The 24,688-nt window shown below is 33.8% G+C and overlaps 1 protein-coding gene across 1 annotated transcript in view; it reads right to left on the bottom strand.

Moving 5' to 3' along the window:
* LOC110695876 (calpain-type cysteine protease DEK1-like) overlaps positions 1-22,484 on the bottom strand; it is a 33,267-nt gene extending 10,783 nt beyond the window's left edge. The window contains 23 exon segments of the mRNA XM_021873101.1: positions 1,924-2,243; positions 2,435-2,732; positions 2,819-2,934; positions 3,033-3,407; positions 6,131-6,202; positions 6,305-6,467; positions 6,564-6,655; positions 6,908-6,978; positions 7,100-7,265; positions 7,453-7,564; positions 7,652-7,802; positions 7,914-8,187; positions 9,340-9,502; positions 12,063-12,121; positions 16,751-16,861; positions 16,972-18,001; positions 18,105-18,219; positions 18,324-18,454; positions 19,622-19,757; positions 19,869-20,051; positions 21,513-21,638; positions 21,641-21,762; positions 21,837-22,484. Coding sequence (XP_021728793.1) covers positions 1,924-2,243; positions 2,435-2,732; positions 2,819-2,934; positions 3,033-3,407; positions 6,131-6,202; positions 6,305-6,467; positions 6,564-6,655; positions 6,908-6,978; positions 7,100-7,265; positions 7,453-7,564; positions 7,652-7,802; positions 7,914-8,187; positions 9,340-9,502; positions 12,063-12,121; positions 16,751-16,861; positions 16,972-18,001; positions 18,105-18,219; positions 18,324-18,454; positions 19,622-19,757; positions 19,869-20,051; positions 21,513-21,638; positions 21,641-21,762; positions 21,837-21,961 — 4,511 coding nt within the window. The 5' untranslated portion in view covers positions 21,962-22,484.
* Between the last annotated feature and the right edge of the window lie 2,204 nt (positions 22,485-24,688).

Genomic DNA, 24,688 nt, shown 5'->3' with positions numbered 1-24,688 from the left:
ATTCGTAAACAAAATATCAAAATGTAATGAATGATAATGTGAGAAATAAAATTAAACAACTAAATATGAAATTGCAAAGCTATGTCATTTTTCTTTTTTTTTCTTTTTTTTTTTTTTTTTGGCAAACAAAATATTAAATTCAAGAAGATTAAGTCATGAACTAAACGTATAATTGCAATTTCTATGCAATGACCCGGGACATAGCCCAGGCCCAAATGCTAGTGGTCTATCCTAAATTTCAGCACAATCAGGGGCACATATATTCATTTAATTTTCAATGTCTTTCACTTTTTGGTGTATATAAAACCTTATAAGTTTCAATATAAATATTTTCAAATACATGCATGAACTTGAGATATGAATTACTAAACAGAATATTGTTCAGTACCAGTGAACTACCATGAAAATAATAAACCATACAAGAGTATATTTCCAGAAGTAAATAGCCCCCAACTTCCCTTCTTCCTCTTTCCCTTATTTTCTAATCCCAGTTCGTATGTCTTCCTCAAATTTATTTGCTTGTGTAAACCACAACTAATGCTCATCTTTGAGCCCATATCTCTTCCACCATCAATGAGAACAAGCCAAAGATTCATGGCATGCAACCAAGTTCTCTCAATCTTCCCCTCTTCCTCCCACATTCAGTCACACAGATTGCAAATTCAAGTAAGCAATCCCACCTGAGTGCTATATGAAGGCCAGCACGGATTTCATACAGAATCATACCTCCATCATGTTTCTGTCTCAGCACAAAAAACGAAAGGATGTACAACTGTACAAGTATCATATTTTACCTCAGTGATTACCATTTTTTTTTTTAAAAAAAAAAAAGGAATAGAAACCCAATGTCTCTGAAATTCTTACATTGAAGAACCCAAAGCAAACTTTAACCTATACTGAGCTGAATCAATGACTATTTAAAACTTGTCACAAAACGAGCATCCCCTGGGATAATGCATTGTGCATGAATTTCATTCTAACTACATACACCATACCTCATCACAAAAGCAGGACAGTAACGAAATAGTGATCATCAGCACAATTTTAAAAGGAGTGAGATGCAAAATTTAAGCACAAGACTTGTTCCCATTGTAAGCAAGTTGCACATTAGCCATATGTGTTAGTAAAAATTTAGCCACATTGCACATTTGAACTTACATTATCTTAATTCAGAATGAAAAGATCAAATAAAATAAGTTCAGAAAAAATTAATTCAGACAAATTAAGATCAGAGGAAAAAAAAAATATAAGTTCTAACAAAAAAAAAATTAAGTTCTTACACGCCCAAACAAGATAATACGAAGTACAAGTTCGGAAACTTCAGTAAAAATAATACAAGTTCAAATAAGTTCAAAAAAATAATACAAGTTCAAATAATAGATAAATTAATTTAAGACAAATAAACAAATGAACCAAAGAGAGCCTTAGTTAAATTTCAGAGGCAAAAATAGCCTTTAAACCTAAAGAGGAGAGAATGAAAAAGGTGATAATTTGACGATGAAGAAACAAGGAGAAAAAAGCAGAATCACTTGAGGCAATAAAGGTGTGCCCAGTGCACTGCCGGTCATAGGTAGCAGCACCTGCTGTGTACAGAGAAATTTTATTGGCATCTAGATGTGCCAAAATAGCTCAAAAAGTGAAGCTAGTAAGCTAATTTCTCTGGTCTATATAGTTTGATCTGACTACAGAATAATATTATTACATGCCATGACAACATAGATCATCTTAAGGACTAAACAGATAGCAGAAGTTAGTTACAAAAAAGTACAGACAGTCAGAGAAACACAATCAGTATGATGAACACGGCATATGCATACAACATATATACATAATTGCGCTGCCACAAACCTATGTACAAGCACACACAAAGAAGAACAAATGCACATAATGCTTTTATGAAACAGTAAAGTTTGATAGACAAACCTTCCATCTGCAATACATGTCCCACTGATGCTCCATTCTTTTGCAACTGCATTTTGCCTGTCACCTTTTGTAATTAATCTAAGACCAACTTGACCAGCTTCAATGCCTTGTTCAGAACCCGCCACCAGGAATTCCCAGCAGAATTTCTTCTGAAATTCAGTACCTAATAGACAAACTGGCCCAGAATCAGGTTGTATCATCACCACAACCGACAAGGTGACCTTCTGACTCTGGCACACACTTGGATCAACCAGTCCACAGTGCCTGCCACTTGCTCTAGGCTCATCATCAAGAACACAGACAGCACCTGGAACTCCAGTCTGCCGATAGCAAAAAAATTCCAAATTCACTAACTTGTTAGTTTAATAGCAAGAAGTTTAATACAGATATTCAGCACTTCATGATTTGGTGTGAACTATGACATTACTCTAAACATGACAATATTTAAGAACAACTAGCAAGACGATGAGTAGCATATACGAGGTAAGAGCTACTTGCAACCAAACACAACCTGGAGCGCCCTACGTGATAATTGAGCTGTACGTATGCGATGTGCAATATTTGACACCCTATCTCGTGCAAAAGAATCATCAAGTGCGGAATCTCCGCCAACAGCACGTACTGCAGCAGCCATTGCAGCAGCATCCCGGCTTCCAGCATCAGGAATAGAAGACAGAAGAGAAGCCTCTATCTCCTTCCATTTGCGCTCTTCCTTTTCCAAAAGGGCTTTCCTCCTCTCTTTGCCCCGCCCTTCTTCTTCGCGTCTCTGTAAAAAGATTTCTTCTTCCATTTCCTTCTCTCTCAGATAGCTAGAGTAATTATAGCACAGTCAGCAAAGCACAAACCCACGAATAACTACAAATTGTTTGAAAATTTCCTAGTTGTCACAACCAACCTCTCTTGAAAAAGTTCGAACTGTCTTCGATCTTCTGGCATCCATTTTTTAATTTTTTTGGCACTTAAATCAGAGCAACCAACACTAGCAAGAAAAAGACGCAAGCGGACTTCATCCTATTACAAATCAAATGTCAGATTGGAACAATTAAAGCCCACTAAAACAGAGAGGAAGCAAATAATGATGACTCCAAACATGAAACAAAGGCCTTCACCTGTACCCTCTCTGCCTTTGCAGTTAGACCAAGCAAAAGAAGAAGATAACCACCGAACTTATCCCACATACACACCCACTCCGTATCTATTGCCTCTTCCAAAGCCAAAATACGAGCATGAGCACATAACTCCCGCTGCCCCATATCAGCAGTAGATTCACACTGGAGACTTATACAGCTTATGACCCTGGCTAAAAAAGAACCTGCAGCCAACTCTTCATTTCTTAAACGATCTCTCAACTTCATGACATCCGCCCTTGGAAGCACGAAATTCCCAGCTCTATCACGTATAATAGTAGGATCACCAACTAAGAGTGCAGCCGAGCTTGCAGACCTTTGCGGTGCTGAGAAAGTTCCCGAGATAGCATTTCGAGTCTGCAAATCAAATTAACATGGATCACACAAATTCATGTTAATTCCACTAGCCACCAAATTCAAAATGACAAGGCTTAAACACACTATCTTAAATAAAATGAAATTGAAATTGCTATCAAGATAATCAGAAGAATGAAAGAGAGACCACACTCCAGTACTACACATTATCATTGACAAAGGTAACGTTATTTTAATGTTTTAAATTGACACCATAAACTATATGATTAAATCTCTTATAAATTAAGAAAAAAAAGACAACATCAGTCCGAACTATCAGCTATCTTCTTTGAAAGGTCCCGGCTTTTAATCAATTCAAGGTGGACCCAACTACGAGGGGTTCTTCTCATAACGGTCCTTAAACCTATTATGATCAGTTTGACCGATTACTTATGTTAAGTGTCACGCTATTAGTAGTTTGAATTTTTTTTTTTTTTTTTTTTTTTTTTGGACGGGATAGGAGGTGGCTGGAGAAGATGATGAAAGGGGAGTTTGGTGGGAGGCAGGTAGCCAGAGTAGATGGATGGGGGTGACTAAAATTTTATTTTTAAAAAAACAAAATGCCAGTAAACACACGGCTTAAATAACCGATCAAACTGTTATACATGTAAAGGAGCATTTTCCGAAGGAAACCCTCAAAGTTGGGACCGACAAAAGTAAATTAAATAAAAGTTGAGACTGTATAAAGAGAACAGCTAATAGTAAAGACAGCTAATATTTCCATGAACTAATTGATAGATTTCACACACACCCACACCCAAAAAAAAAAGAAAAAAAAAAGGAATGTAAACTTCAGATCATTTTTTTATTTCATAATATCCTCCGTTTACTTTTACATAATCTTCTTTGACCATCTTATATAATTTATCTGTGATGAAAAACAGTCATGGGATATAATCTTCTTTGACCATCTTATGTAATTTATCCGTAATAAAAACCATCATGTGGGATCTAGTTAGATTCGTCACGAAATCTACTTTTATCAATAGCCAAAGTAATGCATTGGCATGTGTGTGTGTGTGTGTGTGTGTGTGTGTGTGTGTGTTTGTATATATATATAAATATAATATAAAAATAATATATATATATAGGTTCATGTAAAAACCATGCTTGTGGTAAATACCACTCTTATAGGGAGAACCACATAAGGTACATGCAACAAAATAAAAACATACATCAATTTTCTTTTAAGTGATGTACCTTATAACTTCATAACATGTATCCTTTATCTTTTGGCCATGTACCCTATAAATATATGACAAATAATTTTTAATTTTTTTAAAAAAAAAAAAAATAAAAAAAAAAAAAAAAACCAAGAACAACAATTTTTCTATTATATTTTTTTTTTTAGTATTTTTAAGTGATGTACCTTATAACTTTATAACATGTACTTTTATCTTTCGGGCATATATCTTATTGATACATGATAACTACTTTAATGTTTGCAAAAACAAAATTTATTTTAAAAAAAAAAAAATTAAGTGATGGACCTTATACTAAATAACATGTACCTTTTATCTTAGACTATGCACTTTAATTTATACCTTTCGAAATTGTATCATATACCTTTAGGACAAGTACCTTATGTATATAAGACGTGCACCCCTAAATATTTAAATTTTGAAAACAAAAATTGAAAATATTTCTAAAATATTATTATCAGTTATATTTGTTCATTTTTTATCATGTATCGTATGTGGTTCTCATATTAAGATGGTCCATATTATGAATTATATATACAGGAAAAGCCTCTCGTGAGAATCCCTCATAAAGTGAGAACTTTTTCATATGTGAGAACACTCTTATATTCAAAAGACTCGGGTAGCACACCTGTCTTATGGTGGGTGAGTCTCCCAACAAGAGTTTCTGCATACAAGAAGCTCAAACCCAAGACCTCCCTTAAGCGATATTAAGTTACTCACCACTTCAGCCAACTCTTGTTGGTTCAAAATCCTTACTCGTATGTCCTAAATTTTCACTAACATGATCAAAATCTTAAATGAATTAAATTAAATATTCCAAATTATTACTCACAAGTTTTAAATCTAAATTTTAAATGGTGTTCTAAGATCTTTAATCATATATTCTAGATTTTAAATCATATGTTTTAAATTATTACTCATATATTCCAAACTTTTATTCACATGTTCTAAATTTTAAATCAGGTATTTTAATTTTTTACTCATGTTCTAAACCTTAAATCAAATGTTCTAAAATTTAATCATATGATTTGAATTTTAAATCAAGTTTTTTGAATTTTGAATCAAATTTTTTAAATTTTACTCACGTGATCTAAATCTTAAATTAGATGTTTTAAATTTTTACTCGTATGTTCTAAACTTTAAATCATGTATTATAAATTCATATTTTCTAACTCATATATTCTAAATTTTTACTCACATGTTCAAAATTTTAGATCAATTTTCATATAAGTATGAGTTCTCACACATGGACCTATTCTCGCCGGCCCTCCCCTATATATATATATATATATATATATATATATATATATATATATATATATATATATATATATATATATATATCCTTTTGCAATCTACACAAAAAAAAAAAAAAAAAAAAAAAAAAGGGGCTCCTATTGTAAAATTTCCCCTGGAATCATAATATAACAGAGGAAAACAATATAGCCCAAAGGCCCATAACAAATCTTGAAACAAACTCAGTGTAAGGTTCCTATTTGACAATCCAATTACTTCCATACACACCTTTGTCGCAGATCGTGCAATTGCCTGAACAATAGTTTCCTTGCTAAGGAAATGAACAGCATCCTCCATCATCTGCTCATAAAATATGCATATACATGCCAATAAGTAAGCACATTAAACAATAAGACACAATACCAATATATAAGAATTACACTGTCAACATTCATGCCACACCTCAAGAGTTAAACAGGGACGTGAGACGGCAAATCCAAAGGAAACAACAAGTGTAACTGCTGAGACAGCAGCACCGGCAAATGGCGGATAAATATTAAGACTGGCAACAACACCCCACCCTTCCGTCGCTAAAGCAATGCCGTAAAGCATCAGAAAAGCACCACTATCAAAGAAGTGACATCATACTCAGCAGATTACACCAATTATCAAAAAAAGAAAATACAATTAGTAGAAATAGGCTAAGAGATATAAGACAAACCTAACATTTTTTCCACAATCTGCATGAGCATCATATACATATACAGGAAGCACCCTTGGAGAATAAACAACAATGGGAGGTGAAAGAAGAACCTACAAAAAAAAAGTGTGGGTGCGTATATATAATAAATATACATGTATACATAATTTTAAAAATAACATGATATCCCATACAAAAAAAAAAAACAAAACAAAACAAAAGAAAAGAAAAACACAAAAAAAAAAAAAAAAAAAAAAAAAAAAAAAAAAAAAAAAACCAGCCACGCACTATACGAAGGAAGAAGAAAAGACAACAGGAAGTGAAGAACATTAAATACTTAGAATCTAAAGCAACAGCAGACTTACAGTCAGTGCTCTACCCGCAAGGAGGAACAAGAATGAAAAATACCCTACTGATGCTCCTACAAAGGGTTTGGCTGGAAACGAAGAGGGGAAACAAACTATTAATATATTGATTTAAAATATTGAGTATTATCACAGCAAACTATATCATGCAAACAGTTACAAAGCAAAAAAAGAAAACTATAATTTTCTCACCTTCTAACCGTCCAACCAAAAATGCTGCCACAGCTAAAAGAAATGCAAGAAAACAAACAAAGAACATTTGTGCCCGGGTCAAATAGAAATTATTTGAAGCCCAAAGGTGGATGGCACCAATAGCCAGCACGATTAATAGAAGAACCAAAAGAAATGCCACCCCTACCTGTGCAACAACAATACAAAACTGATGTCACTATATTATTTTAGAGTATCGAGACCTATCTAAAAGGCCTTCGACCCTTCCGCTTTCTCCCAACCCCCCCCCCCGGCACATCAGTTGTTTCCTTTATCTAAGTAAACTTTGAATTTCCTAAGGTAGTAGCAAAGCAATAAAGAAGGATCCAACTTACCGTCCAAGGCTTGACAATAATTATGACAGCTGATATAGCACAGAGCAACAAAAGAAGACCAATAGCAATAAAGATATAGACACTGCGAGAGAGTCTCCATTCGTCATCCTTCCTGCAAGTATGTCAAGGAAAATCAAACACAATATCCCCTTACATTACAGATCAAAGAGTGGACCAACAAGTTTAAGTTCTTGCTCACCATTTGTGCAAGCCAGTACACAAGGATAAAATTGCTGGAATGCACAACAAGGGAAGCAAAGCAGCTAAAAAATCGCCATTTGTCGGAATGTGATCAACCCTAGAATTTGTTATCTCCGCATATGACACACCACAAAATACCACAAGGACAACTGCACCAGACCGGGTAAATTAAAGATGAACAGCATTAGAATGTTAAGACCTAAAATCAAATGATAACTCATAGAGTTGCAGCCAAAAAAATTTAGCATGGTCATACTTACCAGAAAATAAAACCAAACATATTGCGGAGAAGATAGAGAACCGATAAGTTGCAAACCAAGATATCACTGGCAGCACACCCGTGACCAGTAGAGTAATTGCTGAAGCCATAGCCCAACCAAGGTAAACAGGGGATGCATAAGGAGATACAAAGCTTTTTCCATCACCATTCCATCCTTTGTAAGACAACTCATCTAATGGCTTAAAAGAAACAATAATACCGAGGGATATCACCGATCCAACAAAAATCGTTACACAGACGAGAAAAGCAATGCCCTGGAAAAGCAACAACTGATCACAACGAATCCAACATGGAATATTTTTTTTTTAGGGGGGGGGGGGGCAGCTGGAAGAAGCATAAAATCCACCTATTGACTTTTACTTAATAAGCATGGAATATAATCTAGTGGTTATAAAGGCCATTCTATGATGGATTTTGAATTAGCCATCTCCGAAACTCCAATTCATAGCATATGATTTAAATAGAAAATCAGTGTTTTTTGCTGCATAAAGGCCATTCTGAGACAGATTTTGATTTAGCCCCCGACCCCCCTCCCGCGCGCGCGGAAATTCCAATCCATAACATCTGATTTAAATGTAAGCCGCATCGGCACGTCACCACAACATCCACAATAGACCATTAACTTACTAAGTTACTAAACTTGTCGTTATTATCAAAACCATTCAGTGTAGTGATATACTTGAATCATCACTTTAGTTGCTATAAATGTTGGAAACTTTTATATTCATGCAGCATAACAAGGTAAGACCCTCAAAAGTCAGATATTAAGCTAGATTTTAAAGAACATTTTCCATAACTCTTTAACTGTGAAGATAACGTGGAGCTTTATCAATTAGTCAAATCATGCACATGGTTGTAAAGCATCAAATGCCTCTTCATTAAGGACTACTGCACAGCAACCTTTACAGTGATCACAGACACGACTAAGTAAAACCATTTATTATAATATTCGACTTGCACTGAGAGCATGAAATGTCATTTATAACAACCAAAGCACGAACACACACAACAATCCCCTAACTTAAAGGAAACTCGTCAGGCATATTAGGGTTGGAGTATTTTGGTACACGAAGGGTCAAATTAAAAATAAAAATTAACAATAATGTGAGTAAAAAGAAATCAAAAGAAAATAATACAAACAAAAAAAGGAAACTTTAAGTTCGACAAGATCAAATAATTACTTTCCGGCAGATAGCTTGAAAAAAAAAGTAATATAAGAATGAATTAGACATTGAATTACGAAATCAATCGTGTAAATGTCAAGTTCAGCAAACTTCCATTTCCACAGCTACCAATTACCAAATTGTGCAAACCTTGCGTTTTATTCAATACACAAAACAGAAAATGACATAGCATAGGACTTAACACTCAAAACATCAAGTATAGCTTGCTAAGAATATAAAAACCTCTGTCCGTCCAAGGGCTTGATGATTTTCAGTTCGACTAGATGAACTGTCTGGCAAGATCCAAAATTTGTATCCATTGCGAATCCATAACGGAACAGCAATTGAAAGGCATGCAACCATGAGGGGTACAGTCAAGGACAATCCAAGAAGAACTGATGATTTGCTGCAGCAAAAAACAACAAAGTAAGAAATCATAAATCTTTAATGCCTTTGTTCGCTAATAATATATTCAGGCCATATAAATCAATCGAATAAACTTAAAAACAAGTCACTAGATGCATACACAGCTACATACATATGGTAATTATTTAAACATATACACAAAACATTAATACTCTGAAGAGGTTGTGATCACGCTAATGATCATGGAAACACTTCTTCCAGCAATGAAGATGATTTGCATCTGTTGCTGAATTATATTATGTGTGCAGTAAGGTCAAAGCCTTCATAAAGCCCAGGCGCAACAGACATTATACATATAGACTATATTAAACAAATGGTTTGTGTGTGACACATGCATATATCTGTTCTTTTGCGTCAGTATTTATATCTCTACATACATGATCTAAAGCCCTGCCAATCCTTCCACCACCACCACCCCAACAAATTCTGCAAACCTGCACACTTCAGTAACACCGCAGAGTCCCAGGATATGAATTCCCATAATACGCCTGAACACATCACATTTAGATAATGTGTTATGGTCTAATCCCATAAGTGGGATCCGCTACATGAACCAAATTTGATTATTCCGTGTAATCATCGAAAAAGATCCTCCTCCCAATCCCTTGCAATGTCTAAGGGATGGAGGAGGAGGAGGATTTTTGTCGATGATTATAACTCATTACTTTTTTGAAAATCTGTAATAACATTAATAAACCAAAATAAAAACGTGCTTCCCCCTTGTTTTAAATTGCACCATTTGGTATGAGCACAAGATTTAAGAAAGAGTGAAAGGAGGGGAATATCAAATTTGCTCATGTGATACAAACAAATTAATGAGAGAATGTGGCGTAACAACGGTTGTTATCACATGTGAACAAGGATAGTTAGGATACTTTGTGTGTGGACACAAGCAAAAGGCGAATAAAACATACCAAATAAGAAAATGGTGCAATCAATATACAACTACCCAGAAAAGGAAAATAGTGCGATTAAAAAAAAAAAAAGTAATACATAGGAAATTTTGGGAGAAACTACCTTATAAATTTGGAATTTTGCGAAAAACTACCTTCTTATAAATTTGGAATCTTGGAAAAAACTACCTTATAAAAAAGTTGTAAAAATTTACCATAAACACATTTTGTTGAGAAATTGTACCACTAGTCGAAATTAAGTGAGTTTACTAATTTTTCCAACCATCACGTTTATTTCCCCCGTTTAATCAAACGTATTTTTTTCCGCCCCTATTTTCCTAAATAATTTTGCTCACTTTAACCCCAAATGAAAAAAATATGTTTATAAGGTAAAAAGATGTATGATTAAAAAAACGGAAAAAATGTAGGGAAAAAAGGAAAATTGGTCAACCCGCCTTATTCGGAGTAGTGGTACCATTTTAAAGCAAAATGTGTTTAATAAGGTAGATTTTTTTTTTTTTTAATACAGAAATTTCGCACAAAATCAAAAATTTAGAAGGTGGTTTATCGTAAAATTTCCTAATGCATATCTATTTACGTGTTATTTTACATATTAAAATAAGTTGTCTTTCTTGTAGTAGTGAATTAAGTATAGATTTCGGTTTTTATTCCATTGTACCCGCTTATTGAAATTTTGATTTTAACGGTTTCCGTCCCTATACCCGTCCTCATTTTTAACCCTATATTGCATCAATGCTACATTCTACTACAATCTAATCTTAATATACATGGTCTAGCCTACGATTATAAAAATTTGAGGACGACGGGTGTAATTGTCAATATGTAAAAACTCTTCCAACTGAAGAGGTTTGAAAAAGTAATACCAAATCATATACGCCTTCCGGATCCTTATAATAATTACAATCAGGTATATGGCCCACCTTTATCCATTATAGGTATATGTCCCGCCTTATTATATCCATTCTTACACCACTTTTTCCCACTTTACTCACAATACTCCACTGAGGCACGAATCTTAATCATTATTCATTTTTTCCTACATTCTGATTTGGATTAAACCACAATAAGGGATACTAAAAAATAAGGGTTAAACATAATTCAATAAGTTTAATCTTTTCGACTTAAAGGAGAAGAAAAGCAACGTTTCGAAATTAATTCACACAAATCAATCTCACAATTAGCTTTTATAAACTAAAAAATCTAATTTTATTAATGAAAATAATCGTATTTATAGACACACAATCCCATGTCCGACAGAATAAACAAAATTAAAAGATAAAATTAGATCCTAACAAATTGATAAAAAAATTTAATCTTTAACCTAGGTAAGAATAAATCTTAACCTTGACGCTTGATCCGCATCACATTCTACTACACCTTTTTTTATTCCTTACAAAATTTCCTTTCTTACAAAAATTATATTTTAATTATCTTTCTAAACCCCTCAACTCATATTAAAATTATTACTCTTTTCTTACAAAATTCCAATCCATAGCTTTCTCTTTCTTTCTAATTAATTCTCCCTGATTGTTGTGAATGCTATAATCCAACCATTATAAGGAAACGGGTGAGTAGAAATCAATAAAGTAGTAACGTCAAAATATTTTGAACAAGGAAGTGAAATACCTCAAAATGGAAAGTAGCAATCCAACACAAGTGCTCAGCAACCATGCAAAGAAACCATACTGAAATTCCGGAGAGAAAGCAGTAAGAAATTTGTACAAAAAAAAAAAAAAAAAAAAAAAAAAAAAAAAAACAGATATACAATAAAACATAATCTCCACTACCAGCCAAATTAAAAAGAGGTTCTTGTGAAATAACTATATATATACATGGTGCACTTATGTACACTAGTCCCTCCATTCTTTTTTTTTTTCCTAGCCATTTTTGATTTTCATCGGTTCTTTAAGTATCTACTTAATTTCTCTTCCTTTTTACATCCCTCTTTTACCCTCCTTGCGTCCACTACATAGGACTCATTTTAAGCACAACCCTAAAGCTCTTTATCTTTATTTTTCTTACTCTCTTAACCTCCTTTTTGTTCCCCTTCCATGTACTACTTGAAACAGAGTGGCTTCCATATATGATAGTGCTTCCTCTTTAATGTACGAAAATTACTTCACAATATGACATGCTGTTTCTTTCTCCGTCTCTATCCCTCTTCCACCATAGCATGAAAAGAATGAAATTTTTTTCAATATGGCAGTAGATTCATATAAGAAAAATTACTAGATAACAAAGTTTTACATCAGATAAAGGAGTTTCACTTTAGATCTTTCTTTAAGGATCAAACAATCACCATTCGATTGGATGTTTAGATGTAATAATCCTTCACAAAATTTTAGTATTTCTACTAGCTTAAGTTCAATGTCATGCAAGGTAATTTCACTACATTAAATTAAAAAATAAAATAAAATTATCTAAACTATCATCAACAAAACACAACTATAACAGTATTTTGTTCTTCTTATTTGCCTATATAATAAAATTAAATATAGAATGTAACAGTGCAAAAGAATCCATTAGACCATGAGAATATTAAAATATGTATTACACCCAATGGGTAGGAATAATAAACCTATTTTAACGATATTTGGTCAATTTTTTTCCCTAACAAAATATAATAATATGAAAATTATTTGAAATAAAAATTAAAAAAGTGCATACATATATTAGGGTTTATAAAATTATAATGTTAAGCTATATTGTTATACTCTATGTTACTCGGACTCTTCATTTCACCTCATATACCCGGTCGGACCCTCGACACTTGGACATGGGTGGGACACTTGGACACTTCATTTTAGTTCAAAATCATTAATTTTTTTTAAAAAAATTGCCGGGTCGGACACTTGGACACGTATCCGTGTTGGACATGGGTACCCGAGTCCAAGTAACATAGGTTATACTCCCTTTGTTTTCTTAGGCTCTTCGTATATATTATAATTAGTCGAGTAACCAATTAAAAATTTAAAACATTAAAAAAAACAAAAACTCACTTTATTTTAATAATAAAAAAATAAAATAAAATAAAAAATATAAAAACGAATCAAAATATTAAGATAAAAATTGCATCGAAACTTAGATTATTGTGCATTTAATACACTTTGTGATAGTGGAAAACATAAATAAGTAACATATAAATAGCAGAGAAATTAAAAAAATACTAATTTGTCAAGAAATATGTTATTTGTACTCAAAGTAGGAAGATTCATTTTGTTCAAAAAAAAAATTAGAAAGATTCCTATTAAGAAGAATATTTTGCAAATTCTCAATGAAAGATAAGAACAAAATAAACAAATAATAATAATAATAAATTCATCGGGTTTTTTATAATATTGTTTCAAAATTACCTTAAAATAACTCGTATTAATAATTAGAAAGAATTGAATATGATGTACAATGCTATGATATGGCATATAGAGTAATATTTAGATATAAAAGAGTAAATGTTAAAGTTGGGTACTAAAGTTTGCCATATGTTGCAAAATGGGTACTGAAGTTTGGAGAGTAGCAAAGAGGGTACTACTCAGGTGACTGAAGGTAATTTTTCCGGTGGCAACCTACTAGAACAAGTAAAATGGAATTTCCTTTATCAAAAAAAATAAAATAAAATCACTTTGCATTTATGTTACCCACTTTCCCATACTGACACAGTGACACGCCTCTTCTCTTTCTCTTTTTTTTTTTGACACGTACACCTCCACTCTTTCTCTTCCCCCTATTCTTTTCAATGGAAATTGCAGGTTCAAGCTTAGAGTTTGTGCTAAAGCTACTATCCTGAACATAATGCTAGGGTTCATGGTTAATTTTCTGCTCCTGTGAAGCCTAGTAGTAGCAGTAGTATTAGCAGCTCTACAATGTCGTCATCTTCCCTAAAGAAGAATAAGAAGATGAGCGAAAGCATGCTTATTATATCAATATGGGTCAGTGCAACTCGTGATTTGGTTGAAGGTATTGAAGCAGCTCTACAATGTCTAAGAGAGAAATTTCCTGAATTGTATTGAAGGTAATTCTCTCTTATTCCCTCTAATTTTTAGTACTCTTAAAATTGGTTTAATTGTAGGGAATATTGGTGATATTTATTTTTCACTACTTGTTTTGAATTAGTTGTCTTCTATTGATATGATCTTTTATTTTTCACATAAATTTTTTTTTTTTAATTTCTCTTTGCAGAACTGCCAATACAGACAAGCTAATGGAGATTATATATATATATATATATATATATATATATATATATATATATATATATATATATTATGAAGCAGTTATTTTTTGAAAAGCAGCACCTAATTTGTAACACACATTTTTTTGGCTGTTGGAGTTCATCAAAAAAAGAAATTTTAACAAATTTGAGAAGAACATATAAATTTCAATGTTTTTGATCCCCAAATAACTGGTCTATATGCACTGTTTATCTGTAATGGCTAGTTTTTAATTTATCTGACATTGTTGTACTTCCAAGAATGAATTTTTAAATATGTTTAGTTGTTCAATGATGGTAACCGGTTCTAATAGGTAAACTCTCAGGCAATCCAAACTTTAGTACCCAATTTACAACATCCCAAACTTTGGTACCCAATCTGCAACTATTGCCATACTTTAGTACCCAACTTTTACATTTACTTAGATATAAAGTGATAGATTTGGAAATTAATAAAGAAAGCATTTAAATTAAGTTTGCCATAATTATATAATTAAGTGAATATTTTGTGAATTAATTATAGTAGGTAACATTGGGAAGAAAAAAGAGAGAAAATAGAAAAAAGGAAGAATTTTTGGAGGGAAAAAACTACAGGTGTCTGTTTTAGTTGTTTTAGTATTATATATTGAAAATTACTCCAACTTTTTCCCTTAGAGAACTCTAAAAGACACGAATCCGGTCCAATCCTAGTATCCTACAACTTGAAAATTGTACAAGTTAAACAACAAAAAATTAAACATCCCAAATTTTACAATTCCAAATCCAAATAATTTTACTATTGCTGTAGTATATATTTTATAAAAACTTCATTAAAATCTAGGAAGCTCGAACAGAGAGTCAAGACTTGGAAATTTAAAATTTTAAAGACTCAGGAGTCCTGACATGTATTAATAGGATCTGAAACTTGGAGTTGGAACCAGGGGTATGCTGATTCAGGAAGTATATTAAAATTTTTACAATAAACAGAAATGATAAAGAGTAGTTGCTCATAAAGTGAGTTTTTTAATTTAACTTTACTGTTTTATATACTATCTTCCCATGAATACGGAGTAAGGGATAAGTGAGGTTGTATGAGAAAAATAAAAGAGTAACTTTCTAATTCCCGCACAAGTAATAAAGACTAAGACTAGCAAAAGCATTTATTGTTCAGAATTTTGGAACCATAGAGAGAGAGAAGTAAAGAGGTAAATCACAGGGTTTTTCCCACCCACCCCCACAAGCCCCCAATTAAGAAGATAAAAAAGAGGGGGGTAGGGGGGATAGAGAGGAACTAGAACATGCATTTGGGTTCATCTGAAACAGGAAAATGTCAAATAAGTCAAGAGAACAGCTTCCCCTTGCCGGAGAATAATACCGGCAGGTTTATGGAAAGCTGTTGAATCCAACCAAAAGCCCTATGGTTACGGCTCTTGTTTTGGTGAATCCAACCTTTTATTTTACAGATGAATCCCCTTTCTCTCCCCAGAGTCCAACCTGGATTTCATGTCCGCACCCGGGTCATGTAGTTCAGAACCGGTACATCATGGTGGTGGGCCAAGTCCGAGCATCACAGCATTTAGGTAGGTTTTTTTAGTACTTTGAACTTCAAATATGAATGATTATTACCATCTTATAAAGGTGTGATATTTAAAGCATGTATGAAAAATCGAGTTGATCCAGCCAGTAAACTCCCGATTACGAGAAGTCACAGCAGCATAACGCATTCAGAAGAGTCCAGAATATGATCATACATAACAATTGACTCTCATGAGGTACAAGATGAGTTTCTAAGGATTATTTAATAGAGGAAGAGAACAAATGATTGAGAATAGTTTCCAACAAGATGTGGAATAACTTATATATGGGGGAAAAAATGAAATACCTTATAAATGGGGGGAAAATGAAGGTCATCCCAAAAGGGCACTTTAGGGTAGCAAAACGTACAGCCCCATAACTCGTTAAGAAATTTTATTGTGGCAGACTGACAAACTTAAGACTTGACTGAAAGTAATTGGCAATTTGGCACAGGCTTGACACCTTATATCTAGAAAATTCAAGTCCTACAATCACACAATATATTTGAAAGTACTTGGATTAGTATTGAAAAACAGGAAGAAAGTTGGTGTACCTTTCGAGGTTTAGATGACATTGATGTATCTTCTGCTTGTAAAGACCGCAGGTAAGCCATAATCAAGCAAATCACAGGGGACAGAAGAACCACACAGATTCCAAACTCAAACTGCAGGATTCAAACCTTGAATTTCAGCAGAATGGAAAAAGGGAAGGAAAAAAAAAAAAAAAAAACATTTGCGAGCAAGAACAATAATAAAAAGAGAAATTGCGCCCAACCTGTTGATGAATAGCATTTACAACTTTAATCACTCTAGGACGAGAAATGGCAACACACACTGTTTCTAGTATGAAGACGAGACTAAAAAGAGCTATTGCCCTCTCGGGAGTACCAGCTGCATAGTGCCAAAGCAATCTTAATAGTTGCAACCATTTTTCTAAACCCCGAAGCCGCAGTTCCTCAGACAGAGAAATTTGGTTGGGTAAAGCATTGTCAACACTATTGGAGTCAATGATAGTAATGTCGGTGTTATCACACTGATCTCTATCAGCATCCAAACTACTTCTTTGCAACAATGCCAGGATTTTTGGATCCAAACCTTTCTCCTTCAACATCATTGCAAAATTTGGATCCAAACCTTTATTCTGCAATAAGTTAGTCAATTCACGATCACCCTGTTTTGACCTCTTCTTAAGCATGGCTGCAATCCTTGGATCATTGAGTTTTTCCTGATGTACAAGAGCTAAATTAAGATCTGGAAGGTAATTCACTGAGGCTGACGTACTTGAATCATAGCCTTGACTTTCAAGGCCACCGCTGGAATAGCCCACCATAGAGTTGTGATCACAGCTCTTTTCAACAAAGGATGGGCCAACATCGGGATCTTGAACAACAGAGCGACAGGAACTACTTCGTAAAACTAAACTAGGCCTTCCACTATCCACACTCCTTTCACTGTTTATGCCCTCATGAGAGCTTGTGGTTCGGAGAAAAGTAGCATTATTCCAACCAACGGCTTCACCAGTGCAATTTCCGCCTCCGCCATTTCTGTTTATAGCTTCAACCCCATGTCCAAGATTACCAGCTTCAGCACTGCTACTGCGCTTCATACTTGAACCACATCCTTCAGAAGAACTTGATGAAGTATTATGCTCTTTTCGTCGAAATCCTTCCCTGAGACGAATAACTGTGCTCTGTAAGGCATCTCTTCTTTCAGCTGACGGATTTGTAACCAATAGATGACGACAGACAGCAGCTCCTAATAGCACAGATGCCATAACTAAATAACTTATACAATGTCCCAAATACCTGAAAACAAAAACAAAAAACAAACAAAAAAAATCAAATTTGTGATAGAAGATAAACACAATTATTCAGAGCAAGATCATGAAAAATTCAAACAGAGGCGAACCAATAGTGTACGCCGAAGCATATAAGAAAGACACGAGATGCGCCAGCGATAAACAATGCAGCAATAGGACTTTTCAGAAGCCGGAAGCCAAACAAGCATGCTCCCATATTCCAATCTGCCCCAAAAATTGTAGTAAACATATTATATTGCTATATTAGATACATTCAAAGATAAGGCACTATATAAAGACCTAATGTTGGAAAAAATTTACAAACACACCAAGGACAATTATTGCAGCTGAAGTAATGGCTCCCAACCAACGTGCCTCCTTTGCTGTCAAGCCATACATGACTGAGTACACAAGAAGCACAGATAGTGATCCAAAATAGAGGGTCCCCAAGTGTGAAACCCTGCATATGTAAAACCATAAGATATAAAGTGGATCCCAAGCATGAGCAAGAAACGCTAAAGCATGTCGCATTTACAAGGACCCAAACATAAGCAAAATGAAAATAAATAGTATCATTAACAATGAATCAAATTCCAAACAATCAAGGTATAATTAGTCCTGTAGTGATTTGGGGCCACATGAATCATCACAAGGAACCGTCCGGGGTAAAAAAAAAAATAGAAAAGGAGGTGAGAAAGATAAGGAGAAAATCCAAGTTTAACTCTGAGATATTTCAATTAACATAACTCTACAATCTTTTTTCTTTCTAAAAAATAAAAATAAAAAATTGGGATGTTAATATCGGAGATTAACCTGGGCTCCCTCGAAAGATAAGTGATAAAATGAAAGTGAACAAAGAATGAGAAAGAACATAGTCAGCCAAAAGGGTAGTGCATAGTGAAAACCCAAAAACAGGATAAGAAAAAAAATAAAATTGGAGAAAGCTATATAAAAGATCGCTAAGGGGATATTAATAGAAAGGAAAATAAGCGAGTAAAAAAAAGAAAAAAAAAATTGTGAAAACTTTAACACAAGAAAACAAATAGAGTTTGCAAAACACAGTATTTAGGAGAAGGGAAAAATCCTATCAATTTAAAATCATGACAAGTCCTCGCTGTAGATGATTTCTATCTATTTCGCCCTATCTAACGCCATATTTTCTTCAATCCCCAAAAGGCTCATATTACTATCAATCATCCTCCTCCAAGTTTTTGAGTTCTTCCCCTACCCCTCAAGATCCAATCACTTTGCCACTCTTCTAACTTTCTTACCAGAGAGGGGGAGCCCCACTTGATCTTCATCTTTCATTGCCAAACCATCTTAAACAATTCTCCCTCATCTTGTTACCAATAGATGTAACCCTACTTTCTTCCTAATTATCTCATTACTTAATCCAATCCTTTCATCCAATGCAGCATACCTAGGTATAAAAAAATAAAAAAAATAAAAAAAAATAATAAAAAATAAAAAAAAGGCACTGTTGAGATGAAGCCCTCACTTTTACGCATGTGGAATGGAGAGAGGGTGAGGGCATCAGATAAAAATATACAAAGGTAGATCAGAAACACAATCCAGACCCCAGGTTGCAAAAATACATCCACAACAAATAGAAAGCATGGGAGCTTGCCTACTAGATTGACGGGGATATAATTCATTTGGATCAGGTGGTTCTGGCAAGCAAGTCACAGGTCCCACCTCAACACAATCAGAATAAGCATATTTATATGCTCTCCTAACATATTCATCCACATCTAAACCATTACCTGCAATTTGTACAGATAGAGAAGTGGATATAAATTAGAAATCTCAGCAACTTTAAATCAATAATTAATTAACGATACAAAGGCGGTGTCAGACATGGTTGCAGACATTACCATTAAATAGCATTCGGCAGATAAAGAGCATATTGATTGCTAAGGCAATAGCAGATACACCAAAAAAGAATCCAGAAGGAGAATATCGCTCTGATGCTCTAGAACCAGCTGTAAAATACACAGCACAGAGTTCATAGGCACAAAGCAATGCCACCGCAAAAAGAAGAAGGAAGGCGACAGCCCCTGTTAGCACAAATCCAATTGAAACAGTGTCGGTCAAAGTAGAATATTATTAGCTCACAACATGAAAAAAGAGTGAGTAAATAAACATGCAGATATAAAAGCAAAACCCACACCAGTTCACTGGAAGAAACCCAAAAAAAAATATTAAGATAAAACGCAAACTTTTTTGCTCACAACTCATCAGCTTGACAGCTTCAACATCACCTAGCTTCTTCTGTAGAAAACTGCACCATTTTTGCTATGGAGCAGTTCTTGTCTTTTAATAAGAAGAATCAATATGTTAAGCCCCTTCATGAAACAAATGTGTTTCAGTCTATTAAAGGTATGTACAGCAATTTCCTCCTCCAGCTATACATGTAATTACCTCCAAGCAATATATTCAGCCCTTTCATGAAACAAATGCATTTCAGTCTATTAAAAGTATACTCAGAAATTTCCTACTCCAGCTATACATGTAATCACCTCTAACCCTTTTCCAAACCTTGTGTGTTTTCACAGATTTACTCAAGATTAACTTACACACACATGCACACACACATACACACATACACATGCGCACGCGCGCACACACACACATTTCCTAACTCGGCACTTTGTTCTTATTCACTCAGCCTTACAATCTAGTAATCTACCACTTTCCATACAAAAAACTTAAAACATTTTAAAGGGCATATTTGTTGTTCATAGACATAAGAACTTTGCACTTGTCATCCTTTGCAGGTGAGGATGAATTTAAGGCATATAAGAACATTAGAGAAGGATAAGGCAAAAGGCAATCATAAAATTGTGTACGACTTTATCTACAAAACAAGAAAGAGCAAGTGATCATCTATGTGAAAAACTTGGCATCAACAAGAACAACCCTTCTCAAAAAACAAAACAAAAAAGACCCCTCAAAGCTTGATCAAATGGTTTATTCATTTGACATACAAATCAAAACTGTCAAAGTAAATAGCTTCAAAACTCCGCAAACTAGAACGGTAGAACCACTTCATTGAAGTCACAAACACATTATAATCTTGATGAATCACTACTTGTTCCCTAAAGTAAACCTTGGATGCACCTAAGTTTAATTATCATTTAACATGAATTCCTGCAGGAAACAGGTTGTATAAGTTAAAGTATTCATTAGATGTAGGCAGCAATGATATAGAGTTCAACCACCTCCTAAGAGAGTTTGGTACAGTATTGGGCTTAGGATGGCACCATTTGATCTTTTTGTTTTGCCCCACTTCACCTCCCTACTTGTATGAGAATTTCTCTTTATGATTTTAGTCAAAGGGGATGATGAGGCCAATGTTTGTCAAGTAGCGCGCTTAGTAGGAAATATATCGGAGGTTGGATTAAGCATGTAAGGTAAAGTGACATCGAAAAGGTAATTGTTAAATTTGACAATAATAATTGAAGACATGCATGGAAAGTGTAGTTTAGAAGACATGAAGGGAAAAGAAAGAAAATTACTTGAGCTCTGCCAACGAGTTCTCCACCAAAGCATAATGGAGTAAAAAGCCAAAAGCAAAGCAGTTCCAGCCATTATGACAGCAAGGCCAATGATATCTCGGCCGGAAATAAGAATAAGCCAGGATCCCAAGCAACAAGTAGCAAAAGAGGAGAAACAACAATGAACCAAGCAAAGAGAGTGAGTGCACCGCATATAATACCAAGTCGAGGCCCCTTGAAGAGATCTGGCCATTTTCTGGCAAAGATCCAACTGCATGGAAGAGAAGCAGGAATGAGGTTAGGGCTTAGGGTAATGAGATGATGTAAAAGTATGAAATTGAATACCTGTAGAGACGCCAAGGGCGCCAATTGACAGCCCAGAGAATGGAGAAAGATGAAGAACCGAGAAAAGCAAAAAGGGCAACCGATACAACACAAGCCAACACAATGTCATGCTGCTCGCCTTCCATGGCTTCGGCTCAGCTCTTCACCAACCTCCTCTTCTTCACCGACTACTTCATGCTCTGCCTCTGACTCCGCCTCTGACTCCGCTTCCGCCACCTCCACCTCCACCTCCACCACTCCACCTGTTTGGAATTTACAGGCCTAGACCTAGGGTTTCAGCATCACACAATTTGGGGAAATTAAATATTCAAGATGAACAAGGAATAACAATAATAATAATTTACGTATGAGAGAGTAGTTGAATACTTGAGTTCTCCTTCGGATTTTGGGTAAATTTGGGGCTACCCAGATTAAAACCCTACTGCTTCTTCTACAGAGACTACAGTGTTGTTGTGGAAACTGGAAAATAGGTAGTATTTGGTTTTTTTTAAAATAAAAAAATATATATAAAACCGGGTTTTCAGAAACCGGGGACTGTGGGAGATTAATCCAAATTTGTAGTCGTAGATCTTTTCAACTCTTTTACTCCCATCTACTACCACTACTCTATTCTTTTTTTTTTTTTTTTTTGGGTTGATTTTGCTCTGTTTCAGGAACACATTCCTTTTCTTATAACTTGTAAACCTTTTTTTTTTTTTTTTTTTTTTTTTTTTGGAAAAAACCTTTTAACCCAAATTTTTTTTTTTTTTTTTTGAGGAAATAACCCAAATTCAATTATGGACTACTTAAAAAAAATATATATATATATCAAGTATGGACTAATTGTACATTCTTTCAAATTTATTATTGGTAACATCAGTCAAAATAAAAAATAAAATTTTTTAAAAAAAATTGGTAACATCTATCTATCTATCTATATATATAAACTATAGTAGCAACCGCTAACATCATATTTTTCTTAAACCGTACACATGTCGGACTGTGGTGCAATATTTTCCAGCCTAAATTGATCGCTGACATTATTTTTTTTTCATCTCTGATCTTATAGTTGATTGAATGAGGATGAGGTAGACTATTCTGGATTTAGTAACAATAACTCCATATTGTGCAACCTAAGCCAACACCTTCTTCAATATCAAAACTACAGTACTCCGTAACAAACGAAGCATAATTTACTCTCTCTATTATATAAAGGCAAAAGCTAACGAAGGGGTGTTCGATAAGCTAGCTAAAAATAGAAGGATTTAATTAAAATTTTACATTAATTACACTGATTGACGCATGATTTTGTCATGCTTTCCCAAATTAATTCCACTTTATGTAATATTTTAAATGCTTATCCAATGCCCCAAGAGCGTTCCTAAGCAACATACTTATAAAAACAATAATCTCATCATCAAATACGGTTTGCTATTTAATCCATGATTTCCACGGCTCTTCTTCTCTCTCCATTAAATCAATCTATTTTGTTCAGCATCTTATGGCTTACCCTTTCTCTTCCATCTTCTCATTGCGAAAAATGGAAACATTTTTTTTTCTATAAATTCATTCTTATTAGTTTTAAATCTTTTGATGATTTTGTTTTACTGAGTACAAAATATATTACACATTTTGTAGGTTGTTCATTTATTTATAGGTTCGTTTGCCATTTTTATGGGTAAAACTATCACAGTGATGGGACAACTTTAACGACGATGATTGTTGTTGAAGGTACGGTGGATACATGAAGGCAATCAAAATGTTTTGTATTAGTTACAAGTAAATAAATTGTATTTTGTAGGTGATAATGATAATTGTAGATTATAGAGGAGATGAACCTTGGCCTGACCTTGAAATTGGTAACTTTCCCTTTCCTTTATATTTTATTCTTCTTTGCTTATTTTAATTTATCTATTTTTTTTATGAATCAACATTTTATGTCGAGATTCACAACTATTTCTCAACTTGGTTTATTGAAATTTTAGAAAGTAGTTATTTACATTGCCTAATTTTTATACTATAACTGTTTTGTTTTATAAGGAAAAAAAATAGTGAATGAAATCATTTTAGACATCTTGAGATGGAAAAAAAGTGGCAAATAAATGAAATTTGAGGTGGAGGACTAGGGGAGGGTAACCAACTAACCATCGGTGTATTGTGTATATGATGTTTTTAAAGCTCTAATATATTGTTAGAACTCTATCTATTATAGAACCCTCAAAATCAACTCGTATAAACAACATAACGAGTTGTTATACGAGTTGATTTTGAGGGTTTTTTTACTAATAAAACATATAATCATTTTTATTTGTAGCCATATCAATATATCATCAATTTTTTGGGGGAAAATAATACGAAATATTATAATACAATTAACATTTTATATGATGATTTAACTTTCTTTTTTTTTTGGGTGTTCAAAGAGCCACGAGAGCAGGGGGAGAATCAACCCTATGTCCTCCTAGAATCGGGAGGAAAACTTTAACCACTTGATTTATTCCTCACTCTCTGATGATTTACTTTGTAACGAAGATAAGTATTTTTTTTTTCGGAATAATTGATAGTTGGGTTTGGTTCCTCCAATTGGAATTTGTTTATTACATTTTTTTTATAAAAGTTTTATATATTACATTAGTTGTCGGTTGTGTGTAAAAATCTTAAAATCTTGGAGGATTAAAGTTTGCATCACATTTAAGCTTCTAAGGAGTCTCCAATGAAAGATTACATCTTTACATGGATATTTTCACGATTTAAGTCGACACTATATTGGATTAGATTTATTACTTTACAATAATTGTTGTTTTTTTGTGTATAAGCTTATGATTTGTGTATACTATGACCTTTAAATATGTATTTTTTTATACGAAAATATT

The sequence above is a fragment of the Chenopodium quinoa genome, unplaced genomic scaffold (genome assembly GCF_001683475.1).
Source record: "Chenopodium quinoa cultivar QQ74 unplaced genomic scaffold, ASM168347v1, whole genome shotgun sequence".
Lineage (NCBI taxonomy): Eukaryota > Viridiplantae > Streptophyta > Magnoliopsida > Caryophyllales > Amaranthaceae > Chenopodium > Chenopodium quinoa.
This window is presented reverse-complemented; position numbering and strand designations above follow the sequence as displayed.